The following is a 20,349-nucleotide window of genomic DNA, read 5'->3' as shown; positions in this document are numbered from 1 at the left end:
GGTTGCAAGTCACAATCGTGACAGCAAGATGCTGCGACTCACGTAAATGAGAGCCAGTGTCCAAGGCCCGAATTACGATCACATGATTGCAGGAATGTTGCAATAGATCTCCCAAGTCTTCGGAGAAGGGCGGCATACTATTATTATTAGGTTTAGGTTTATTGGATTTATATGCCGCCCCTCTCCGCAAACTCGGGGCGGCTCACAACAATAATAAAAAAACAGTACAGTACACAATACCAAATCCAATGCCCACCCATCCAGTTATTATTATTATTATTATTATTATTATTATTATTATTATTATTATTATTATTATTATTATTATTATTAATAATAATTGGTGAAGGTTCCAAGATGTGTTAGTTTTTTTACAATTAAAATTTTATTTTATTGATTTTCCTATTAAATAAATTTCTTAGTGCTTAATTAACATCATGTCTTGATATTCAGTTTGCTTAACAATACAAATTACATCTTTAATCGTTTTTTTCCAACCGTTGGTGAAATAAATTCCACGTTTGATAATATTCTATATCCTCTTTCTGTTTACTTTTCAATGTCAGTCTATCCATTTCTACATGGACAGGTTGCAAGTTACATTTCCCAAGGTCACTGTAACTTTGAACTGCCGTTAAACAGTCATAAGCCACGGATTCCCTGCAGAGATGCTCATTTCTTGATGACTACATGGACAGGTCCATGTGATTTGTTTGGGAACTTGTAGTAGTAGTAGTTTACCAGAATGTTTTCTTTTACTTAGTCATGTGTATGCCTGTGGGATTTTCTGTAGTCTCTTATTCCAACTACTTTTAATATTCTGGGATTAGCAAAGACCAGTTAGATACTGTCAATAAAATATCTCTTGCCTTGGAGTGACACAGAGTTTTTTATTGGATGTTAGTAAATGTGGTGAACAATTATTATTGGACAATTCCATCACATTGCAATAGAGGGAGAAAGAGAATCATTCCAATTCTATCAGCAGTTATGGTTTCAGTTTAATAGCGCCTGTCCTTTACTTTTTCTGTTCACTTGTGGCCTTTCTGAGAAGCATATCTTTAAATATTAATACCTGAATTTGTTTCTCCTTCTTCTTCATCTCCTTATCTCTGATGATACTTGCATTATTAATGGATCCTTTGAATTATAATCAGGATCAGTTATATTTCAAAGCGATCAGTATTGACTCCCAATCAGTTACTTTCAATAATAATAATTATTAATATTTTTATTAAAAAGTTTTTAATTTACAAAACATTTAAAAAACATAACATTTACATCACAATGTAACACAAAACAGACGAGTAACCAAAAAACCCAGAGAAAAGGTACAAAACGGTCTATTCAGTATTTCACATTGGTTTCCCCCCTCTCTATAACTTTCCAATATCTGTTTAAATTTCAATTTGTTTAAAAAAAAATCCTTCTTACTTTCTATCCTTTAATCTTGGTTCTCCTCTCTATTCAATTATATACAGTGAACCCTCGATCATCGCGAGGGTTCCGTTCCAGGACCCCACGCGATGATCGATTTTTAGCGAAGTAGCGGTGCGGAAGTAAAAACACCATCTGCGCTTGCGCAGATGGTGTTTTTGCTTCCACTGCCGCCCGCCCTTCGCCCGCCCACCCCGTTGCTCGCGCCCCGCCCACCCCATTGCTCACGCTGTTGCTGGGGCCGCTTCCCAGCTGGGGAGCCGAGCTAGGGAGTCCCGACCGCCCCGCGCGTTGCTGGGGAAAGCGCGCGCGCTTGGGGAATCCCTAGCTCCGCTCCCCAGCTGGGGAGCCGAGCTAGGGAGTCCGGACCGCGCGCGCGTTGCTGGGGAAAGCGCGCGCGCTTGGGGAATCCCTAGCTCCGCTCCCCAGCTGGGGAGCCGAGCTAGGGATTCCCCAAGCGCGCGCGCTTTCCCCAGCAACGCGCGCGCGCGGTCGGGACTCCCTAGCTCGGCTCCCCAGCTGGGGAGCGAGCTGCGATGTCCCCAAGCGCGCGGGCACCGCCCGCCCGCCCACGCTGTTGCTGGGGCCGCTTCCCAGCTGGGGAGCCGAGCTAGGGAGTCCGGACCGCGCGCGCGTTGCTGGGGAAAGCGCGCGCGCTTGGGGAATCCCTAGCTCCGCTCCCCAGCTGGGGAGCCGAGCTAGGGATTCCCCAAGCGCGCGCGCTTTCCCCAGCAACGCGCGCGCGGTCCGGACTCCCTAGCTCGGCTCCCCAGCTGGGGAGCGAGCTGCGATGTCCCCAAGCGCGCGGGCACCGCCCGCCCGCCCACGCTGTTGCTGGGGCCGCTTCCCAGCTGGGGAGCCGAGCTAGGGAGTCCGGACCGCGCGCGCGTTGCTGGGGAAAGCGCGCGCGCTTGGGGAATCCCTAGCTCCGCTCCCCAGCTGGGAAGCGGAGCTAGGGATTCCCCAAGCGCGCGCGCTTTCCCCAGCAACGCGCGCGCGCGGTCGGGACTCCCTAGCTCGGCTCCCCAGCTGGGGAGCGAGCTGCGATGTCCCCAAGCGCGCAGGCACCGCCCGCCCGCCCACGCTGTTGCTGGGGCCGCTTCCCAGCTGGGGAGCCGAGCTAGGGAGTCCGGACCGCGCGCGCGTTGCTGGGGAAAGCGCGCGCGCTTGGGGAATCCCTAGCTCCGCTCCCCAGCTGGGGAGCCGAGCTAGGGATTCCCCAAGCGCGCGCGCTTTCCCCAGCAACGCGCGCGCGGTCCGGACTCCCTAGCTCGGCTCCCCAGCTGGGGAGCGAGCTGCGATGTCCCCAAGCGCGCGGGCACCGCCCGCCCGCCCACGCTGTTGCTGGGGCCGCTTCCCAGCTGGGGAGCCGAGCTAGGGAGTCCGGACCGCGCGCGCGTTGCTGGGGAAAGCGCGCGCGCTTGGGGAATCCCTAGCTCCGCTCCCCAGCTGGGAAGCGGAGCTAGGGATTCCCCAAGCGCGCGCGCTTTCCCCAGCAACGCGCGCGCGGTCGGGACTCCCTAGCTCGGCTCCCCAGCTGGGGAGCGAGCTGCGATGTCCCCAAGCGCGCAGGCACCGCCCGCCCGCCCACGCTGTTGCTGGGGCCGCTTCCCAGCTGGGGAGCCGAGCTAGGGAGTCCGGACCGCGCGCGCGTTGCTGGGGAAAGCGCGCGCGCTTGGAGAATCCCTAGCTCCGCTCCCCAGCTGGGAAGCGGAGCTAGGGATTCCCCAAGCGCGCGCGCTTTCCCCAGCAACGCGCGCGCGGTCCGGACTCCCTAGCTCGGCTCCCCAGCTGGGGAGCGAGCTGCGATGTCCCCAAGCGCGCGGGCACCGCCCGCCCGCCCACGCTGTTGCTGGGGCCGCTTCCCAGCTGGGGAGCCGAGCTGGGGTGTCCCCGCGCGTGCCGCCCGCCCGCCCACGCCGTTGCTCGCGCCGCCGCTGGGGTCTTACGGGGGCAAGAGGGGGAAGACCCAGGGAAGCCTCTGCCCGGCGGGGAAACTCCACCATCTACGCATGCGTGGAAGGGCACGCATGCGTAGATGGTGGAGTTTACTTCCGGGTTGAAAACTCGCGAAATAGCCCTTTCGCGATCCTTGAGGACGCGAAACTCGAGGGTTCACTGTAATTTATTCCAGGTTTCAAAGTAACCTGTGCCCAATTTATCCTTTAATTCTAACGTCAATTCTTTTATGGACACTGAGAGCATAGGAACCAAAGACAAATTCCTTGTGTGTCTAATCACACTTGGCCAATAAATAAAGAATTCTGGGAATTTAGAATTCTGTCCATTTCAGCGCATGTTAAAATTTTGAACAGTGTTTCTTTCGTTCTCTGTAGGAACATCTTTGTTTTTCCATTTCTGGGGATAGGCTATTTTCGTCTGAGTTATAATATGGAACATCAGATATGTAACTATAACTTGTTGCTTGTATCCTAAGATTTTTTTTAATATTGATTGTTTCTTCATCGCTTATTTGACCCCTATAACAATCATTAGGTGTTGTACCACATGATTCTTGACAAATGTATCTTTTTCTTTTATGTACGCTGAGGGCATATGCACCAAGACAAATTCCTTGTGTGTTCAATCACACTTGGCCAATAAAATTCTCTTCTCTTCTCTTCTCTCCTCTCCTCTCCTCTCCTATCCTATCCTATTCTATTCTCTCCCCCCCCCTCATATTTGTCGATGGTTATTCCCAATAGAAATAATTCAGATTTCATATTAAGTTTCATGTCTAAAACCTCCTCTAGCCATTGTCTTATTTTCTCCCCATATTCCCTTGATTTATCACATTCCCACAGCATATGATAGTATGTTGCAATAGTTTTTTGGCATTTCCAACACATTCCTGATATATTTTGGTTCATTTTAGCTAATCTTACTGGGAGGAGAACAATTATTATTATTGCTGTTAATCTTACTTGTGTTATTTGCTAAAGTGGTACTTATTAAATTATTACCATATAATACAAATGTTTGGACAATCTTAAACTTTATGAAGGACTCAATGAGCTGAACATTTAATTGTTGGTCTCTGTGACTTGGGCAAAAAAGAGCCTTTTGGTTATTTATGTATTCATCAAATATATATCTCATCTCACAAAAATAGTTGCATTCATTCTACTGCTAGATTGATGAAAGATTAGGCCTCAAGAAACCATAAGTCCCTCAACAATTGTTATACAGTAATACCTCATGATACGAACTTAATTGGTGCAAGGAGGAGGTTCGTAAGGTGAAAAGTTCGTAAGACGAAACAATGTTTCCCATAGGAATCAATGGAAAAGCGATTAATGTGTGCAAGCCCAAAATTCACCCCTTTTGCCTCATTGTTGCCGGCATTCAGATCCTTGTTGGGGGGGGGGGTGGAGGGGGGAGACAGCAGAGGCTGCCTGGAGGGAGCCTCGTGGGTGCATTGACAGGTGAGGCTTGTCAACCGGCGGCGCTCCCACCCTCCTTGGAAGTTTTCTGTGATGAAGCGCTGGGGGAGGTGTCAATTCTCCAGGTCCGGATGCCCCACCAAGCTTCGTACAAAGCCAAGCTTCCCAGCCAGCAGAAGCTGCTGTGGTGGCGAGGGGGGTGTCAGGAGTTTCTCCCCACGGTGTCCTTGCTCTCCCGATCGGTGGGGAAAAGCTCGGGGAGAAGCTCCTGATGCCGCGCCCCCCTCACCTCCACAGCAGCCGGCTGGGAGGTGAAGAGCTGGGGTGGGGGGTGTCCTGATATCCCCCCCAGCGCTTTACCTCCCCTCCCAGTCAAAAAGGCAAAGCCGGGCAGCTCCCCGCCGCCGAAGGAGGCTTAACCCCGCCTCTCTGTCCCACCCATCGCCCATATCCGGCAAAACTGCCTCCCGAGCAGTAGCTGCTGCGGCGAAGACATTTGGGGTTTTGGCTGGGGGGGGGAGGCAAGACATCCGGCCACCTCACCCCAGCGCTTCACCTTCCCCCCCCAGCCAAAAACCCAAAGGTCCCCACTGCAGCAGCAGCTGCAGGAGATTTAGCCTCCCGATCCTCCCCGCCCCTCACCCGTGGCCTCCTGAGCGCTTTTGCCTGATGGGAGGCGAAGCGGTGGGGTGGGGGGTATCAGGACACCCCAAACACCCTGAAAGAATAAAAGGCAGCCACCCCTTATTCAAAACGTTCCAGGATCCCCTGCCTTTTATTCTTTCAGCCACCCCTTACTCAAAACGTTCCAGGATCCCCTGCCTTTTATTCTTTCAGCCACCCCTTATTCAAAACGTTCCAGGAGCCCCTGCCTTTTATTCTTTCAGCCACCCCTTATTCAAAACGTTCCAGGATCCCCTGCCTTTTATTCTTTCAGCCACCCCTTATTCAAAACGTTCCAGGATCCCCTGCCTTTTATTCTTTCAGCCACCCCTTATTCAAAACGTTCCAGGATCCCCTGCCTTTTATTCTTTCAGCCACCCCTTATTCAAAACGTTCCTGGATCCCCTGCCTTTTATTCTTTCAGCCACCCCTTATTCAAAACGTTCCTGGATCCCTTGCCTTTTATTCTTTCAGCCACCCCTTATTCAAAACGTTCCAGGATCCCCTGCCTTTTATTCTTTCAGCCACCCCTTATTCAAAACGTTCCAGGATCCCCTGCCTTTTATTCTTTCAGCCACCCCTTATTCAAAACGTTCCAGGATCCCCTGCCTTTTATTCTTTCAGCCACCCCTTATTCAAAACGTTCCAGGATCCCTTGCCTTTTATTCTTTCAGCCACCCCTTATTCAAAACGTTCCAGGATCCCCTGCCTTTTATTCTTTCAGCCACCCCTTATTCAAAACGTTCCTGGATCCCCTGCCTTTTATTCTTTCAGCCACCCCTTATTCAAAACGTTCCAGGATCCCCTGCCTTTTATTCTTTCAGCCACCCCTTATTCAAAACGTTCCAGGATCCCCTGCCTTTTATTCTTTCAGCCACCCCTTATTCAAAACGTTCCAGGATCCCTTGCCTTTTATTCTTTCAGCCACCCCTTATTCAAAACGTTCCTGGATCCCCTGCCTTTTATTCTTTCAGCCACCCCTTATTCAAAACGTTCCTGGATCCCTTGCCTTTTATTCTTTCAGCCACCCCTTATTCAAAACGTTCCAGGATCCCCTGCCTTTTATTCTTTCAGCCACCCCTTATTCAAAACGTTCCAGGATCCCCTGCCTTTTATTCTTTCAGCCACCCCTTATTCAAAACGTTCCAGGATCCCCTGCCTTTTATTCTTTCAGCCACCCCTTATTCAAAACGTTCCAGGATCCCTTGCCTTTTATTCTTTCAGCCACCCCTTATTCAAAACGTTCCAGGATCCCTTGCCTCTTATTCTTTCAGCCACCCCTTATTCAAAACGTTCCAGGATCCCCTGCCTTTTATTCTTTCAGCCACCCCTTATTCAAAACGTTCCAGGATCCCTTGCCTTTTATTCTTTCAGCCACCCCTTATTCAAAACGTTCCTGGATCCCTTGCCTTTTATTCTTTCAGCCACCCCTTATTCAAAACGTTCCTGGATCCCTTGCCTTTTATTCTTTCAGCTACCCCTTATTCAAAACGTTCCAGGATCCCTTGCCTTTTATTCTTTCAGCCACCCCTTATTCAAAACGTTCCAGGATCCCTTGCCTTTTATTCTTTCAGCCACCCCTTATTCAAAACGTTCCAGGATCCCCTGCCTTTTATTCTTTCAGCCACCCCTTATTCAAAACGTTCCTGGATCCCCTGCCTTTTATTCTTTCAGCCACCCCTTATTCAAAACGTTCCAGGATCCCTTGCCTCTTATTCTTTCAGCCACCCCTTATTCAAAACGTTCCAGGATCCCCTGCCTTTTATTCTTTCAGCCACCCCTTATTCAAAACGTTCCAGGATCCCCTGCCTTTTATTCTTTCAGCCACCCCTTATTCAAAACGTTCCAGGATCCCTTGCCTTTTATTCTTTCAGCCACCCCTTATTCAAAACGTTCCAGGATCCCTTGCCTCTTATTCTTTCAGCCACCCCTTATTCAAAACGTTCCAGGATCCCTTGCCTTTTATTCTTTCAGCCACCCCTTATTCAAAACGTTCCAGGATCCCTTGCCTTTTATTCTTTCAGCCACCCCTTATTCAAAACGTTCCTGGATCCCCTGCCTTTTATTCTTTCAGCCACCCCTTATTCAAAACGTTCCAGGATCCCTTGCCTTTTATTCTTTCAGCCACCCCTTATTCAAAACGTTCCAGGATCCCCTGCCTTTTATTCTTTCAGCCACCCCTTATTCAAAACGTTCCAGGATCCCTTGCCTTTTATTCTTTCAGCCACCCCTTATTCAAAACGTTCCAGGATCCCCTGCCTTTTATTCTTTCAGCCACCCCTTATTCAAAACGTTCCAGGATCCCTTGCCTCTTATTCTTTCAGCCACCCCTTATTCAAAACGTTCCAGGATCCCCTGCCTTTTATTCTTTCAGCCACCCCTTATTCAAAACGTTCCAGGATCCCCTGCCTTTTATTCTTTCAGCCACCCCTTATTCAAAACGTTCCAGGATCCCTTGCCTCTTATTCTTTCAGCCACCCCTTATTCAAAACGTTCCAGGATCCCCTGCCTTTTATTCTTTCAGCCACCCCTTATTCAAAACGTTCCAGGATCCCTTGCCTCTTATTCTTTCAGCCACCCCTTATTCAAAACGTTCCTGGATCCCTTGCCTTTTATTCTTTCAGCCACCCCTTATTCAAAACGTTCCAGGATCCCTTGCCTCTTATTCTTTCAGCCACCCCTTATTCAAAACGTTCCAGGATCCCCTGCCTTTTATTCTTTCAGCCACCCCTTATTCAAAACGTTCCAGGATCCCCTGACTTTTATTCTTTCAGCCACCCCTTATTCAAAACGTTCCAGGATCCCTTGCCTCTTATTCTTTCAGCCACCCCTTATTCAAAACGTTCCAGGATCCCTTGCCTTTTATTCTTTCAGCCACCCCTTATTCAAAATGTTCCAGGATCCCTTGCCTCTTATTCTTTCAGCCACCCCTTATTCAAAACGTTCCAGGATCCCTTGCCTCTTATTCTTTCAGCCACCCCTTATTCAAAACGTTCCAGGATCCCCTGCCTTTTATTCTTTCAGCCACCCCTTATTCAAAACGTTCCAGGATCCCCTGCCTTTTATTCTTTCAGCCACCCCTTATTCAAAACGTTCCAGGATCCCCTGCCTTTTATTCTTTCAGCCACCCCTTATTCAAAACGTTCCAGGATCCCCTGCCTTTTATTCTTTCAGCCACCCTTATTCAAATGTGCCCGGAGCTTTGACGCTTTGACGTTCCTGGAGCTTTGAGGCTTTGGCCTCCAGGAAGGACGTCTTCATGACGTCAAAGCTCCGCCCATGGAATTCCCTATTGGGATTCCCCTCTCTGAGCCTCCAGACCGGCCTAAAACGCTGCCGTTTCAGAAGGTTACAGCCAGGTGGCGCTGCAGCCCAGCGGAGCGCCTTTTTTGCGATGGGGGCAGGTTCGTAAGGCGAAAAAAGTTCGTAAGAAGAGGCAAAAATTTCTGAACCCTGGGTTCGTATCTCGAAAAGTTCGTATCACGAGGGGTTCGTATCATGAGGTACCACTGTACTATGGAAGAGGGGAAAATTTCTTGCTAGAATATTTGGTTTCTTTTGCAGTAATCCAGAGTGTATTACTTCATGAGTTTTAGATATATAATGCTGTTATCCTTTTCTAATAGGGTAGCCATGGTTAGGTTTTGCATGCTATTCCTGCTTTAGAAAGAGATTCCAGAGTAGAACTAATTGTCATTCAGATTTAGAATGGGTCTTAAATCTTAATAATTAATTTGACTTTATGATTATCACAATAGGTGGACAGCTCCACCTATTGGCAGGTTTATGCCTTGCAGGTTGAAAATAATCCAGTGCAATTAAAATCTTTTAAATAGTTTGGCAGATACTTCATGGGATTTTTCCATAACAGAGACATAAATACTAACAATTTTCCCAGGCTCACTAAAATGTTTATCTTCCTTAAAGCAAGGCCAGAAATAACATGTGTGTATGAGAAAAGGAGGCATACACATAGAATTTGTGTACGCAGCGTATTGATACTATTCTAAGTGACTGTTAGATTTGCTGTGATACAATGTTTGTTCCTTTAAAAAACTGACCCCATAGATAACATTTGAAAGCATTTATGTGATCATTTTTATAAAAGGAAGTTGACATTTTAAAAAACCGCATATATATGTTATGATGCTTTTCTGCCAGAATGTACTTAGTTCCCATCTGAAAATCAGAGTAATTAGAATCACAATGAAGTAATTAATTTGATTAATTAGTTTGAAGGAACATCTATTATGTGCAGAAATACTACAGCCTACCTCAGTGTATATGCTGTATTTATAGGGATAGCAGTAGATAAAGTTTGGCTACGTTTCCCTCACAAATAATGTGAGTGGAAAAGATACTATTACATCAGTAAGAACATTACAGAGTTAGAAAGCATATGACTAGGAAGACGAATACAGTGTTTCCTCGATTTTTGCAGGTTCGAACTTCGCGAAAAGTCTATACCACGGTTTTTCAAAAATATTAATTAAAAATACTTTCCGGGTTTTTTCCCTATACCACGGTTTTTCCCACCCGATGACGTCATATGTCAAACTTTCGTCTGCCTTTAATAAATATTTTTTTTAATAAACTTTAATAAATAAACATGGTGAGTAATAATCTGAATGGTTGCTAAGGGAATGGAAAATTACAATTTAGGGGTTTAAAGTGTTAAGGGAAGGCTTGTGATACTGTTCATAGGCAAAAACAGTGTATTTTCTTCCACATCTCTACTTTGCGGAAATTCGACTTTCGCGGGCGGTCTCGGAACGCATCCCCCCACGAAAAGCGAGGGAACACTGTACCTTAAATTTTCTTGAAGGTATCTACTTTTAGGATTGCCAAACAAGAATCTTTTGTTTATTTGCTGTCTTCATTCCCGCTTTATTTTTTAATTCAAAGTTAAAAATCCTCTTTTTGTTCCTGGAAAATACAAGCTTGACCATGCATAAGTCCAGGTAACATGGCAAGCGAGAAATTAAAGCATATCCTTGGATCTACCAGTTGCTGTTTCTCTGGAGCAATGCAGTGATTTACAGCAAACTTCTTGTGCAGTCTGCTGATAGCTCTGAACAAAAAAAATAATGCAACCATATTCATTCAAATCAGGAGTCCCCAAACTTGGCCACTTTCAGACTTGTGGACTTCAACTTCCAGAATTCTCCAGCCAGTGATGCTGGCCGGAGAATTCTGGGAGTTGAAGTCCACAAGTGTCTGAAAGTGGCCAAGTTTGAAGACCTCTGACATAAATGAGTGAACATCAAATCATGGGACCACTCTTCTGGAAGTATAATGCAGACAGTAGTGTAAGCTTAAGCAACGGGAAGAAGAAGTCAGAGTTGAACAATAATCCACACTTCTGATTTATTAGGTCAACTAAATGAAGCTTACACCATGTCGTTGCAACGTTCTCAGTTTGGCTTCAGTATCACATCAACTTTTATTTCACAGGTGGCTTTCTATGCATTTGCAATAATCGGCATGGAGCTGTTTGGAGGCGCCATTACTCCCATGGGCAATGTCAGGTAAGATGGGAAATCAGCATGTCCTTCCTGCTTGCAAGAGGGCTAGAAGTACAGCATGGAAATAGATCTGTAAAATTGCTACATGTTAATAATAACCCAATTGTGATGTTTCGTGTGCAAATTAGGCTAATTTATAAGATAATTCTCAACTTTAATGACCACAATTGGGTCTGAATCTTCCATTTGTAAGCAAAGTGGTTGTTCAGTGAGTCTCACGCCATTTTACCACATTTTTGTCACAGTTCCTACCTGGGTTGTTGAGTAAAACATATTCATGAAATAAATCTAGCTTTCCCCCTTAATTTCATTTGTTGAAACCAGCAGCTGAAACCAGCTTATAAAATTTATGCATGGTATGTCTGTTTGTATGATTGGTCTCTTAAATTGGGGTTTTTAAAATTACTTTTTATATTAGACTTGTTATATTGGTCTTTTTTACTGCTGTTAGCCGCCCCGAGTTTGCGGAGAGGGGCGGCATACAAATCTAATTAATAAATAATAAATAAATTGCAAATGGAGATCACATGACCTTGGAGCACAGCAACTATCATAAATTAATTAACAACAACAACAACAAAAATAAGTGTATAATAATAAACAATAATAATAATAGTCTATGGACTATACTATTATTACGAGTCTATGGAGAGGGGCGGCATACAAATCTAATAAATTATTATTATTATTCATTTATATGCCACCCCTCTCCGAGGACTTGAGGCGGCTTACTGCATATATTTGCCAGTTGCCAGGGCGCCTACATCAGTGGTGAAATCTACTTACCTTCCCTACCGGTTCGGAGGTGTGCGCATTGTGCATGAGCACCAATCGTGTATGCTTTTTCACCCTCTGCACATGTTCAGAGGGCTTTGCGCATGCACAGAGGGTTAAAAGTAAGAAAATGGCGATGTCTGGCCAGATGGGCAGAGCCTCACGTTGCCACTGATGGCAGCCGCTGTTACCAGTACACCCGAACCGGGGCGTACTTTTAGGATTTCCGCACTGACCTAGATGTTGGTCATGTGACCATATAGATGCTGCAATGGTTATAAGTATGAGGACTGGTTGTAAATAATTTTTTCAGTATTGTAACTTTGAATGCCTGTTAACAAATGGTTACACACTGAGAATTACTTATATAAGGCTACACACAGAGAGAAAATTAAAACCATATTAGATATCTCTATTCCTAGGAACAGTGTTTCTAGGAATAATAATTGTAAAGCATTGATTAAACTTTGAAACTCTCAAATCTCTATAATACAGATAGCCCTCGAAATATAACAGTTCGTTTAGTGGCTGTTCAAACTTACAAGAACAAGAGCGGTGGCACATTAGCTGCCTTTTATTCAGGATAGCAGGGCAGAGGCAGAGGTTTTTTCTTTGTTGAGCCATTGCTAGCACTAGTGATGGGCAGGAGGAACAAACATTGGCAAAAAGCTCCTTCTTGATACCAAACTTAGAAATATTTCAGAGGGTAAGAAGCTGAATTTCTCTATAGCACTGATCTTTGGAAAGTATTTTGGAAGTGTTGCATAGCATAGACACTTCATTTTTCTCCCATTTGAACCAGCAAGAATAATTCCCACTTTTGCACTGGGCGTACTTCAAAACTTCAGCATGGGGTCTACATTATTAACATATATATCTCTGGCCAGCTGGTTATATTACTCCAAATATGTGGATTTTTCAGTCCATGCACTCATTCTTTGAAAGAATGCAAATAGGAATTTATTGCTATGGTGGGCCAATTTGCTCTCTTGTGGAAGAATCTTTAGCAATAGTGTTTCTAAGATTTGAACTGTGCTTGAAAGGCAAGCTTTGTAAAACCCGGTTATAATTTCATCACAATAAAGAAAAATAATTGAATTTGAGTAGAGATATACCACATTTTTTGGAGTATAAGATGCACCTTAGTTTTGGGGGAGAAAAATCCACCTACCAGGTATTCGTCTGGCTAGTGTCCTTACTCTGGTCAGCTTCAGCACATTATTTTATCCCCTGGTTAGGACTGAAAAAAACCCCTTCTTCTGAGGGAATAGCAATGAAAACAAGCCTGCAGTGACTTCTTTGGAGGGAGTAGCAATGAAAAAGGTCCTGCAAGCCAGGAAGATGTTTTTAATGTATGGTGTGTTTGGGTTGCATGAATGTTTTTAATCAAGGGCTTTTTTAACTGTTCTGCTTTTTCATCATTGGATTTGTATTTTGTGTTCCTGTTGTGAGCCGCTCTGAGTCTTAGGAGAGAGGCGGCAATCAAATCAAATCAATTCAAACCAAACCAAACCAAACCAAACCAAACCAAACCAAACCAAACCAAACCAAACCAAACCAAATCATTGTTAGCTCATAATTAGGGCTCAAAACAATCTTTTTTGGAGAGAGTAGCAATAAAAACGAGCCTGCAAGCCAGGAAGCTTGTTAGCACCTCATTAGAGCTGGGGAAAAAAAGCTTTGAAAAAACTACATTCGGTGTATAAGACGTGCCCAAATTTTCAACCTCTTCTAGGGGGAAAAAGGTGCATCTTAAATTCTGAAAAATACGGTATATTTTTCTTCTTCTTCTTTTAAGATAGTGTTTTTAGAGGAGTCCTTGCAGAGGAAAGGATTCTGGACTGAATGATTTCTAGTTTACGTCCCCACTAATACTAGAGGTTGTCTTCAACTTACGACTGTTCCTTAAACGATGGTTTAGATGGCCAGGGAAAAAATGAATTACGATCTGTATTTGCATTTGCAGTCCTCACACTACTGTCACAGTCCTGTGATCGCAGTTCAGACATTTAACAACTGGCTTGCATTTACGGCCAGTTGCAGCGTCTTGCAATCACGTGACTTGCAATATTTTTCTGCCAATTTTCGGTAAAAAAATGTTCATGGCAGAAGCTGCGTCTACTTAACAACTCCATGAACAACTGTCATAAAAATCGGGCCGACTCAACTTACAACTGCAATGACTTATAACAGAAATTCCAATCCCAGTATGTTGAGGAACACCTATATTTCTTGAATTTAAAGTTAATGCTTCTGCTGCAGCATCTGGCTAACTGTTTATCTTTCTCACTATATTCTTTTAACTCCGAAGCACCTTATTCTTTTTTTTATCCTGTCTATATTTTTAATAGATTTAAAATATCCAGACTTAATTTTCATTTAAAAAAATAAATGTATACTTGTGGTAAAAGAATCAGCTTAATTTAACATTTGTTCTCTGCAGTGCCACATTGCATATGGTGATGAAATAACTTATAGTTGTTTATCATTCCATTATAGCTTTTCAAATACAACTTTCAAGTGTGGTACTTTTGAACAACTGGAGTATTGGCCAAACAACTTTGATGATTTTGCTGTGAGTATTGCTCAATGTGCATTAATTAACTACTTCAATTAGTATCTCCCTTTCTACTTATGACTATAACGTGTTGCTTGTATCTTTACAATTTTTTATTTATTTGTTTATTTATTTATTTATTTGTTTGTTTGTTTGTTCAATACACATAACATATTGAAGAAAATAGACATGTAGTAATATACATAAAGAAAAGGATAGAAGAAAAGATATAAAAATAGAGGAGAAAATATATGAAAGGAAGGAAAGATATATGAGATAAATGTACGCCCCTTACTGACCTCTTAGGAACTTGAAGAGGTCAATCATGGATATAAAGGAAAAATATTGGGGGTTAGGGGTTGACACTACTGAGTCGGGTAATGAGTTCCACGCTTCGACAACTCGATTGTTAAAGTCATATTTTTTACAGTCAAGTTTGGAGCGGTTAACATTAAGTTTGAATCTGTTGCGTGCTCTTGTGTTGTTGCGGTTGAAGCTGAAGTAGCCATTGACAGGCAGGTCGTTGCAGCGTATGATCTTGTGGGCAATACTTAGATCATGTTTTTGGCGTCGTAGTTCTAAGCTTTCTAGACCCAGTATTGTTAGTCTATTTTCATAGGGTATTCTGTTTCGAGTGGAGGAGTGAAGGGCTCTTCTGGTGAAGTATCTTTGGACATTTTCGAGGGTGTTGATATCCGTGATGCGGTATGGATTCCAGACAGATGAGCTGTATTCAAGGATGGGTCTGGCAAACGTTTTGTAGGCTCCGGTGAGTAGTGTGAGATTGCCGGAGCAGAAGCTGCTTAGGATCAGGTTAACAACTCTAGAAGCCTTTTTGGCAATATTGTTGCAGTGGCTTTGGCACTTAGGTCATTTGATATTAGAATTCCAAGGTCTTTTACTGAGTGGGGGTTGGCTGTGAGATTTTGTTTATTCAATTTATATATGAGACTTGGGTTCTTTTTGCTGATGTGGAGGGTATAGCATTTGCTGGTTGATATTTGAAGTTGCCAGGTGTTAGACCAATATGAGACAAAGTCTAGGTCTTTTGGGAGAGTAGATGTGTTGTCCATGGTGTTGAAAAGTTTTACATCATCGGCAAAAAGAATACAGTTGCTTGTGATGTGATCGCAGAGGTCGTTGATGTAGAGAATGAAGAGAGTAGGACCTAGCACGCTGCCCTGGGAGACGCCATTTTTGACAGGGATGGGGGTGAAAATGGCGCTTCCAATTTTGACAACCTGTTGCCTGTTCGATAGGAATGCAGTAATCCAGCTGTGGAGGAATCCTGAGATGCCATAGGATTTGAGTTTTAGGAGTAGTTTGTCGTTGACCACTGAGCTGAAGGCTTTGCAAAAGTCAATATAAATTGCATCAATGGATTTTCCTTGATTTAGCTGGGTAGTCCATATGTTTTTGCAGTGAAGTAGTTGTAGGTTGCAGGATAATTTCTTTCTGAATCCAAATTGTTGTTAGAGAGTAGGTTATTAGACTCTAAGTAAAGGGCGATAAATTGATTTTTAATTGATTCCATGATTTTACATGAGACGCAGCATAGTAATATTGGTCTGTAGTTGTCAACGAGAGAAGGCTCTCCTTTTTTGAATATGGGAATGACTACTGCTTTTGACCATAGTTTGGGGAGTGGGCTGGTCCTGAAGGATTTTTGAAAGATAATGCGTAGAGGTTCAGCTATAGCAGAAGAGAGCTTTTTTAATATTGTTTTATTTAGTTTCCTAGTATGATTTATGTTGATTCTATGTTGATATTGTTTTATTTAGTTTCCTAGTATGATTTATGTTGATTCTATCACTGTTGTATCTTATGATTTATGATGAATGTATTTTATGATGCCTACGATCATGATTTATTTTATAGCTTTTATGTACAATGAAAGCTTATGCACTGAAGATAAATTCCTTGTGTGTTCAATCATATTTGACTCTACTCTACCCTACTCTACCCTACCCTATCCTACCCTACATCTACTCTACTCTACTCTACCCTACCCTACCCTACATCTACTCTACTCTACCCTACTGTACCCTACCCTACATCTACTCTACTCTACCCAACCCTACCCTACCCTACCCTACCCTACATCTACTCTACCCTACCCTACATCTACTATACTCTACCCTACCCTACCCTACATCTACTCTACCCTACCCTACCCTACATCTACTCTACTCTACCCTACATCTACTCTACCCTACCCTACCCTACATCTACTCTATTCTACTCTACTCTAATCTAATCTAATCTAATCTAATCTTGTATTCTTTACTAGTTTGTTGGCTTGGTAGCTTCAAATGTTCTCTTATGTATTCTGAAATTGTCATAATCAAAATGTGCATTACAACTACTTTTCTTATCTCTAATATAGGCAGCACTAGTTACTTTGTGGGACGTAATGGTTGTGAACAACTGGCAAATTTTCTTGGAGGCTTATTCCAGATACACATCTCCGTGAGTAATGAACTTAAAAGCAAAATGCTTTTTGCAATGCATTTGGTAACCTAATCCAGACATGAACTTCTCCAAGGTTATTAGGTTATTAGATTGTCTCAAGTTTAAAAAATAAAATAAACACCTGCACTTTATCTTGCACCATATACTCTGTTTTGTTGCTTCCTTGGTCTATGCAGAAGCAGCAAAACCAGAATGCCTAATACAGTGGTCCCTCGATTTTCGCGGGTTCGAACTTCGCGAAACGGCTATACCACGGTTTTTCAAAAATATTAATTAAAAATACTTTGCTGTTTTTCCCCCTATACCACGGTTTCCCCCCCCCCGATGACGTCATCCGTCATCGCCAAACTTTAGTCCGCCTTTAATAAATATTTTTTTTAATAAACTTTAATAAATAAACATGGTGAGTAATAATCTAAATGGTTGCTAAGGGAATGCGAAATTGCAGTTTAGGGGTTTAAAGTGTTAAGGGATGGCTTGTGATACTGTTCATAGCCAAAAATAGTGTATTTACTTCCGCATCTCTACTTTGCGGAAATTCGACTTTCGCGGGCAGTCTCAGAACGCATCCCCCGCGAAAATCGAGGGAACACTGTACATGGCAGACTCATCATTGTAGTTAGTTTTACCATGTATGGTCCTTGATAGTTGGCAAACTCCATTCCCTCATAATAATGATGATGTTACATAGTTGGGTAGTGAAATGTTTGTTAAAAAAATCACAACCAAGCTCAGAAAGTGCCAGGGATCCCAAAGATGAAGACTGAGCTATAAATATTCTCTTCTACTACTTTTATGCTCTCAGACTAAGTGAAAAATAGAGTGGGAACACATTGGTTGCCTGTTCTGGAGCACTGCCAGGATAAGCCATCAATAAGCAATAATAAACTAGTATAGCAAGAGGGATATAGATAATTTTTTTAAAAAAATGTGAGTTGCGGTACATAAAATGAAAAATCTAAAAAATGATAATGGTTTTAATTAGATTAGAACATACAGGCAATAGAGTATGGAGATTCTCAATCACCCAGATCATTATTGTTCCAAAAGTGCTTTTTTTCTAAAAGGCAATTGGACTTTTCATGGTTTTTTCTTTTGAAAGCAGTTTGCTTTTCATCCAAGAAACTTCTTCAGTTTTTCTTCAGAGAAGTGAAATGTTTTGCAAGGAAAGAGAAAAACCCAAGGAAGTCCAATTGGTTTTTGGAAAAAGCATTTTGGGATGAGTAGTAGAGTGGCTTTAGATTGTGTCCTGGGGGCGTATCTAGGGCAGTGATGGCAAACTATGGCATATCTGCTGGCACACAAGCCGTTGCCTAGCTCAGCTCCAAAGTGCATGTGTGTGCCAGCCAGCTGATTTTTGGCCCTCACAGAGGCTCTGGGAGGGCGTTTTTGGCTTCCAGGAGGAGGGGAAGGGTTTTTTTACCCTCTCCTGGCTCCAGGGAAGCCTTCGGAGCGTGGGGAGGGTGAAACACGAGCCTACAGGGACCACCAGAAGTTGGGAAACAAGCTGTTTCCGGCCTCCAGAGGGCCTCCGGGGGTGGGGGAAGCTGTTTTTGCCCTCCCTAGGCATTGAATTATGGGTGTAGGCACCCAAACATGTGTGATAGCACGCATGTACGCTCTTTCGGCACCTGAGGGAAAAAAGGTTCGCCATCACTGATCTACGGCAAAAAAGAAAAACTATCGAGACAATTCTGGAGCCAGGAAAAAAATGCTAAAGGAAAGATTAAATGGCAAGAATAATTCATCTATGAGAACAGAAGGATGTGCAATCTTGTAACTTGTAAAAGGAATTGGAAGGAATACCAGACAGGAAATGTGTAGTGTGCTACAGTTCACACCGTGCATGGAATTCTAAGATTGGAATTGTAATAATAGGCATGACTTGATTTGATCCTCTTTCTTTCTTTTTTATTTTTCTTTTACAGCTGGTCAAAATTGTACTTTGTCACCTGGTGGCTGACGTCTTCTGTCATCTGGGTCAATCTTTTTATAGCCTTGCTTTTAGAGGTAAAGCTTGACTGGTCATCCAAAGCGATAGGCCTGAAAAACACATGACCATTTACGGGTGGTTTCACTTGGAGTAGCAAATTGCATTCATGGGTGGTTTCACTTGGACTGGCAAATCTCCTGATGTCACAGTAGGATGGACAGCATATACCGTACTAAGTTGTCTGGAAAAATAATTTTAAGATTGGGTTACTGGAGTTGAAAGTCCATGACTTTCCTTGGAAGCCCCTCACACACAAACACAAACAACTTTAATATTCTGTCTCAGAAGTCTTACATATTACGATTGCTGACACTTATCTTGAGGACCTTATGCTGGGCAACTTCAATTTGATTTGTCAGGTGTTTTCTTTGAATCGTTAATAAAGAAAGGTAATGCGCCGTCCATAGAAATCTTACAGAATGGAATCTTCTCTCTTTCAAACCCCAAATTTCAACGCAGTTATAATTTTATTGCTGTGACTTCCAAAAATAGCCATCTCTGATTATATGCTAGTCACATGAATTGGCTGCGTGCCATGAGTTAAAAAAATAATAATTGTAAATGAATTGAATAAGAGGCTTCTCTCTTATAAAATGGTGTTGGTTTCCTCTTCTTCAATTGCAGAATTTTATTCATAAATGGGATCGTCGTTGCCATAGGCCATCTCTCTCAGAGGTTGAATATCAAATGACAGTGGAACTCCTCTTCAGGTACAAGCCCAGAAATTTATTTATTTATTATTTGTTAATTGGACTTGTATGCCGCCCCTCTCCGTGGACTTGGGACGGCTGATAACATAGAAATTAAGAAAAGAAACTTACTGAATACTAGAGTGGAACCAATATGCATTAGCAGTTGGTTTTTTTTTAAACACTCCAGTTTAATCAGTAGGGACTCTATATAGAGAATGCCAGAATTTAGAGCATGTTGCCCTATATTTCTTGTCTGATTAGAGATAGTCCTTGACTTACGCCCACAATTGAGCCCAACATTTCTGTTGCTAAGTGAGACATCTGTTAAGTGCATTTTGCCCCATTTTATGACCTTTCTCACCACAGTTGTTAAGTTAATCGATGCTTGTACTACCTATATACAATACATAGAAACATAGAAGACTGACGGCAGGAAAAGACCTTATGGTCCATCTAGTCTGCCCTTATACTAATTCCTGTATTTTATCTTAGGATGGATAGATGTTTATTCCAGGCATGTTTAAATTCAGTTACTGTGGATTTACCAACCACGTCTGCTGGAAGTTTGTTCCAAGCATCTACTACTATTTCAGTAAAATAATATTTTCTCATGTTGCTTCTGATCTTTCCCCCAACTAACCTCAGATTGTGCCCCCTTGTTCTTGTGTTCACTTTCCTATTAAAAATACTTCCCTCCTGAACCTTATTTTAACCCTTTGACATATTTAAATGTTTCGATCATGTCCCCCCTTTTACTTCTGTCCTCCAGACTATACAGATTGAGTTCATTAAGTCTCTCCTGATACGTTTTATGCTGAAGACCTTCCACCATTCTTGTAGCCCGTCTTTGGAC

The 20,349-nt window shown here is 43.2% G+C and overlaps 1 protein-coding gene across 3 annotated transcripts in view; it reads left to right on the top strand.

Annotated features, from left to right (window-relative positions):
- The window catches only part of TPCN2 (two pore segment channel 2), an 82,645-nt gene that overhangs the window by 36,601 nt on the left and 25,695 nt on the right, over positions 1–20,349 (top strand). For all 3 annotated transcript variants that reach the window (XM_070761631.1, XM_070761624.1, XM_070761638.1), the window contains 5 exons: positions 10,938–11,011; positions 14,282–14,357; positions 16,726–16,808; positions 18,740–18,821; positions 19,429–19,514. In XM_070761631.1, coding sequence (XP_070617732.1) covers positions 10,938–11,011; positions 14,282–14,357; positions 16,726–16,808; positions 18,740–18,821; positions 19,429–19,514 — 401 coding nt within the window. The remainder of the gene's footprint in view (positions 1–10,937; positions 11,012–14,281; positions 14,358–16,725; positions 16,809–18,739; positions 18,822–19,428; positions 19,515–20,349) is intronic.

This window comes from Erythrolamprus reginae, chromosome 1 (assembly GCF_031021105.1).
Source record: "Erythrolamprus reginae isolate rEryReg1 chromosome 1, rEryReg1.hap1, whole genome shotgun sequence".
Lineage (NCBI taxonomy): Eukaryota > Metazoa > Chordata > Lepidosauria > Squamata > Dipsadidae > Erythrolamprus > Erythrolamprus reginae.
Note: the sequence above shows the minus strand (reverse complement) of the source record. Positions and strands in the feature narration are given on the sequence as shown.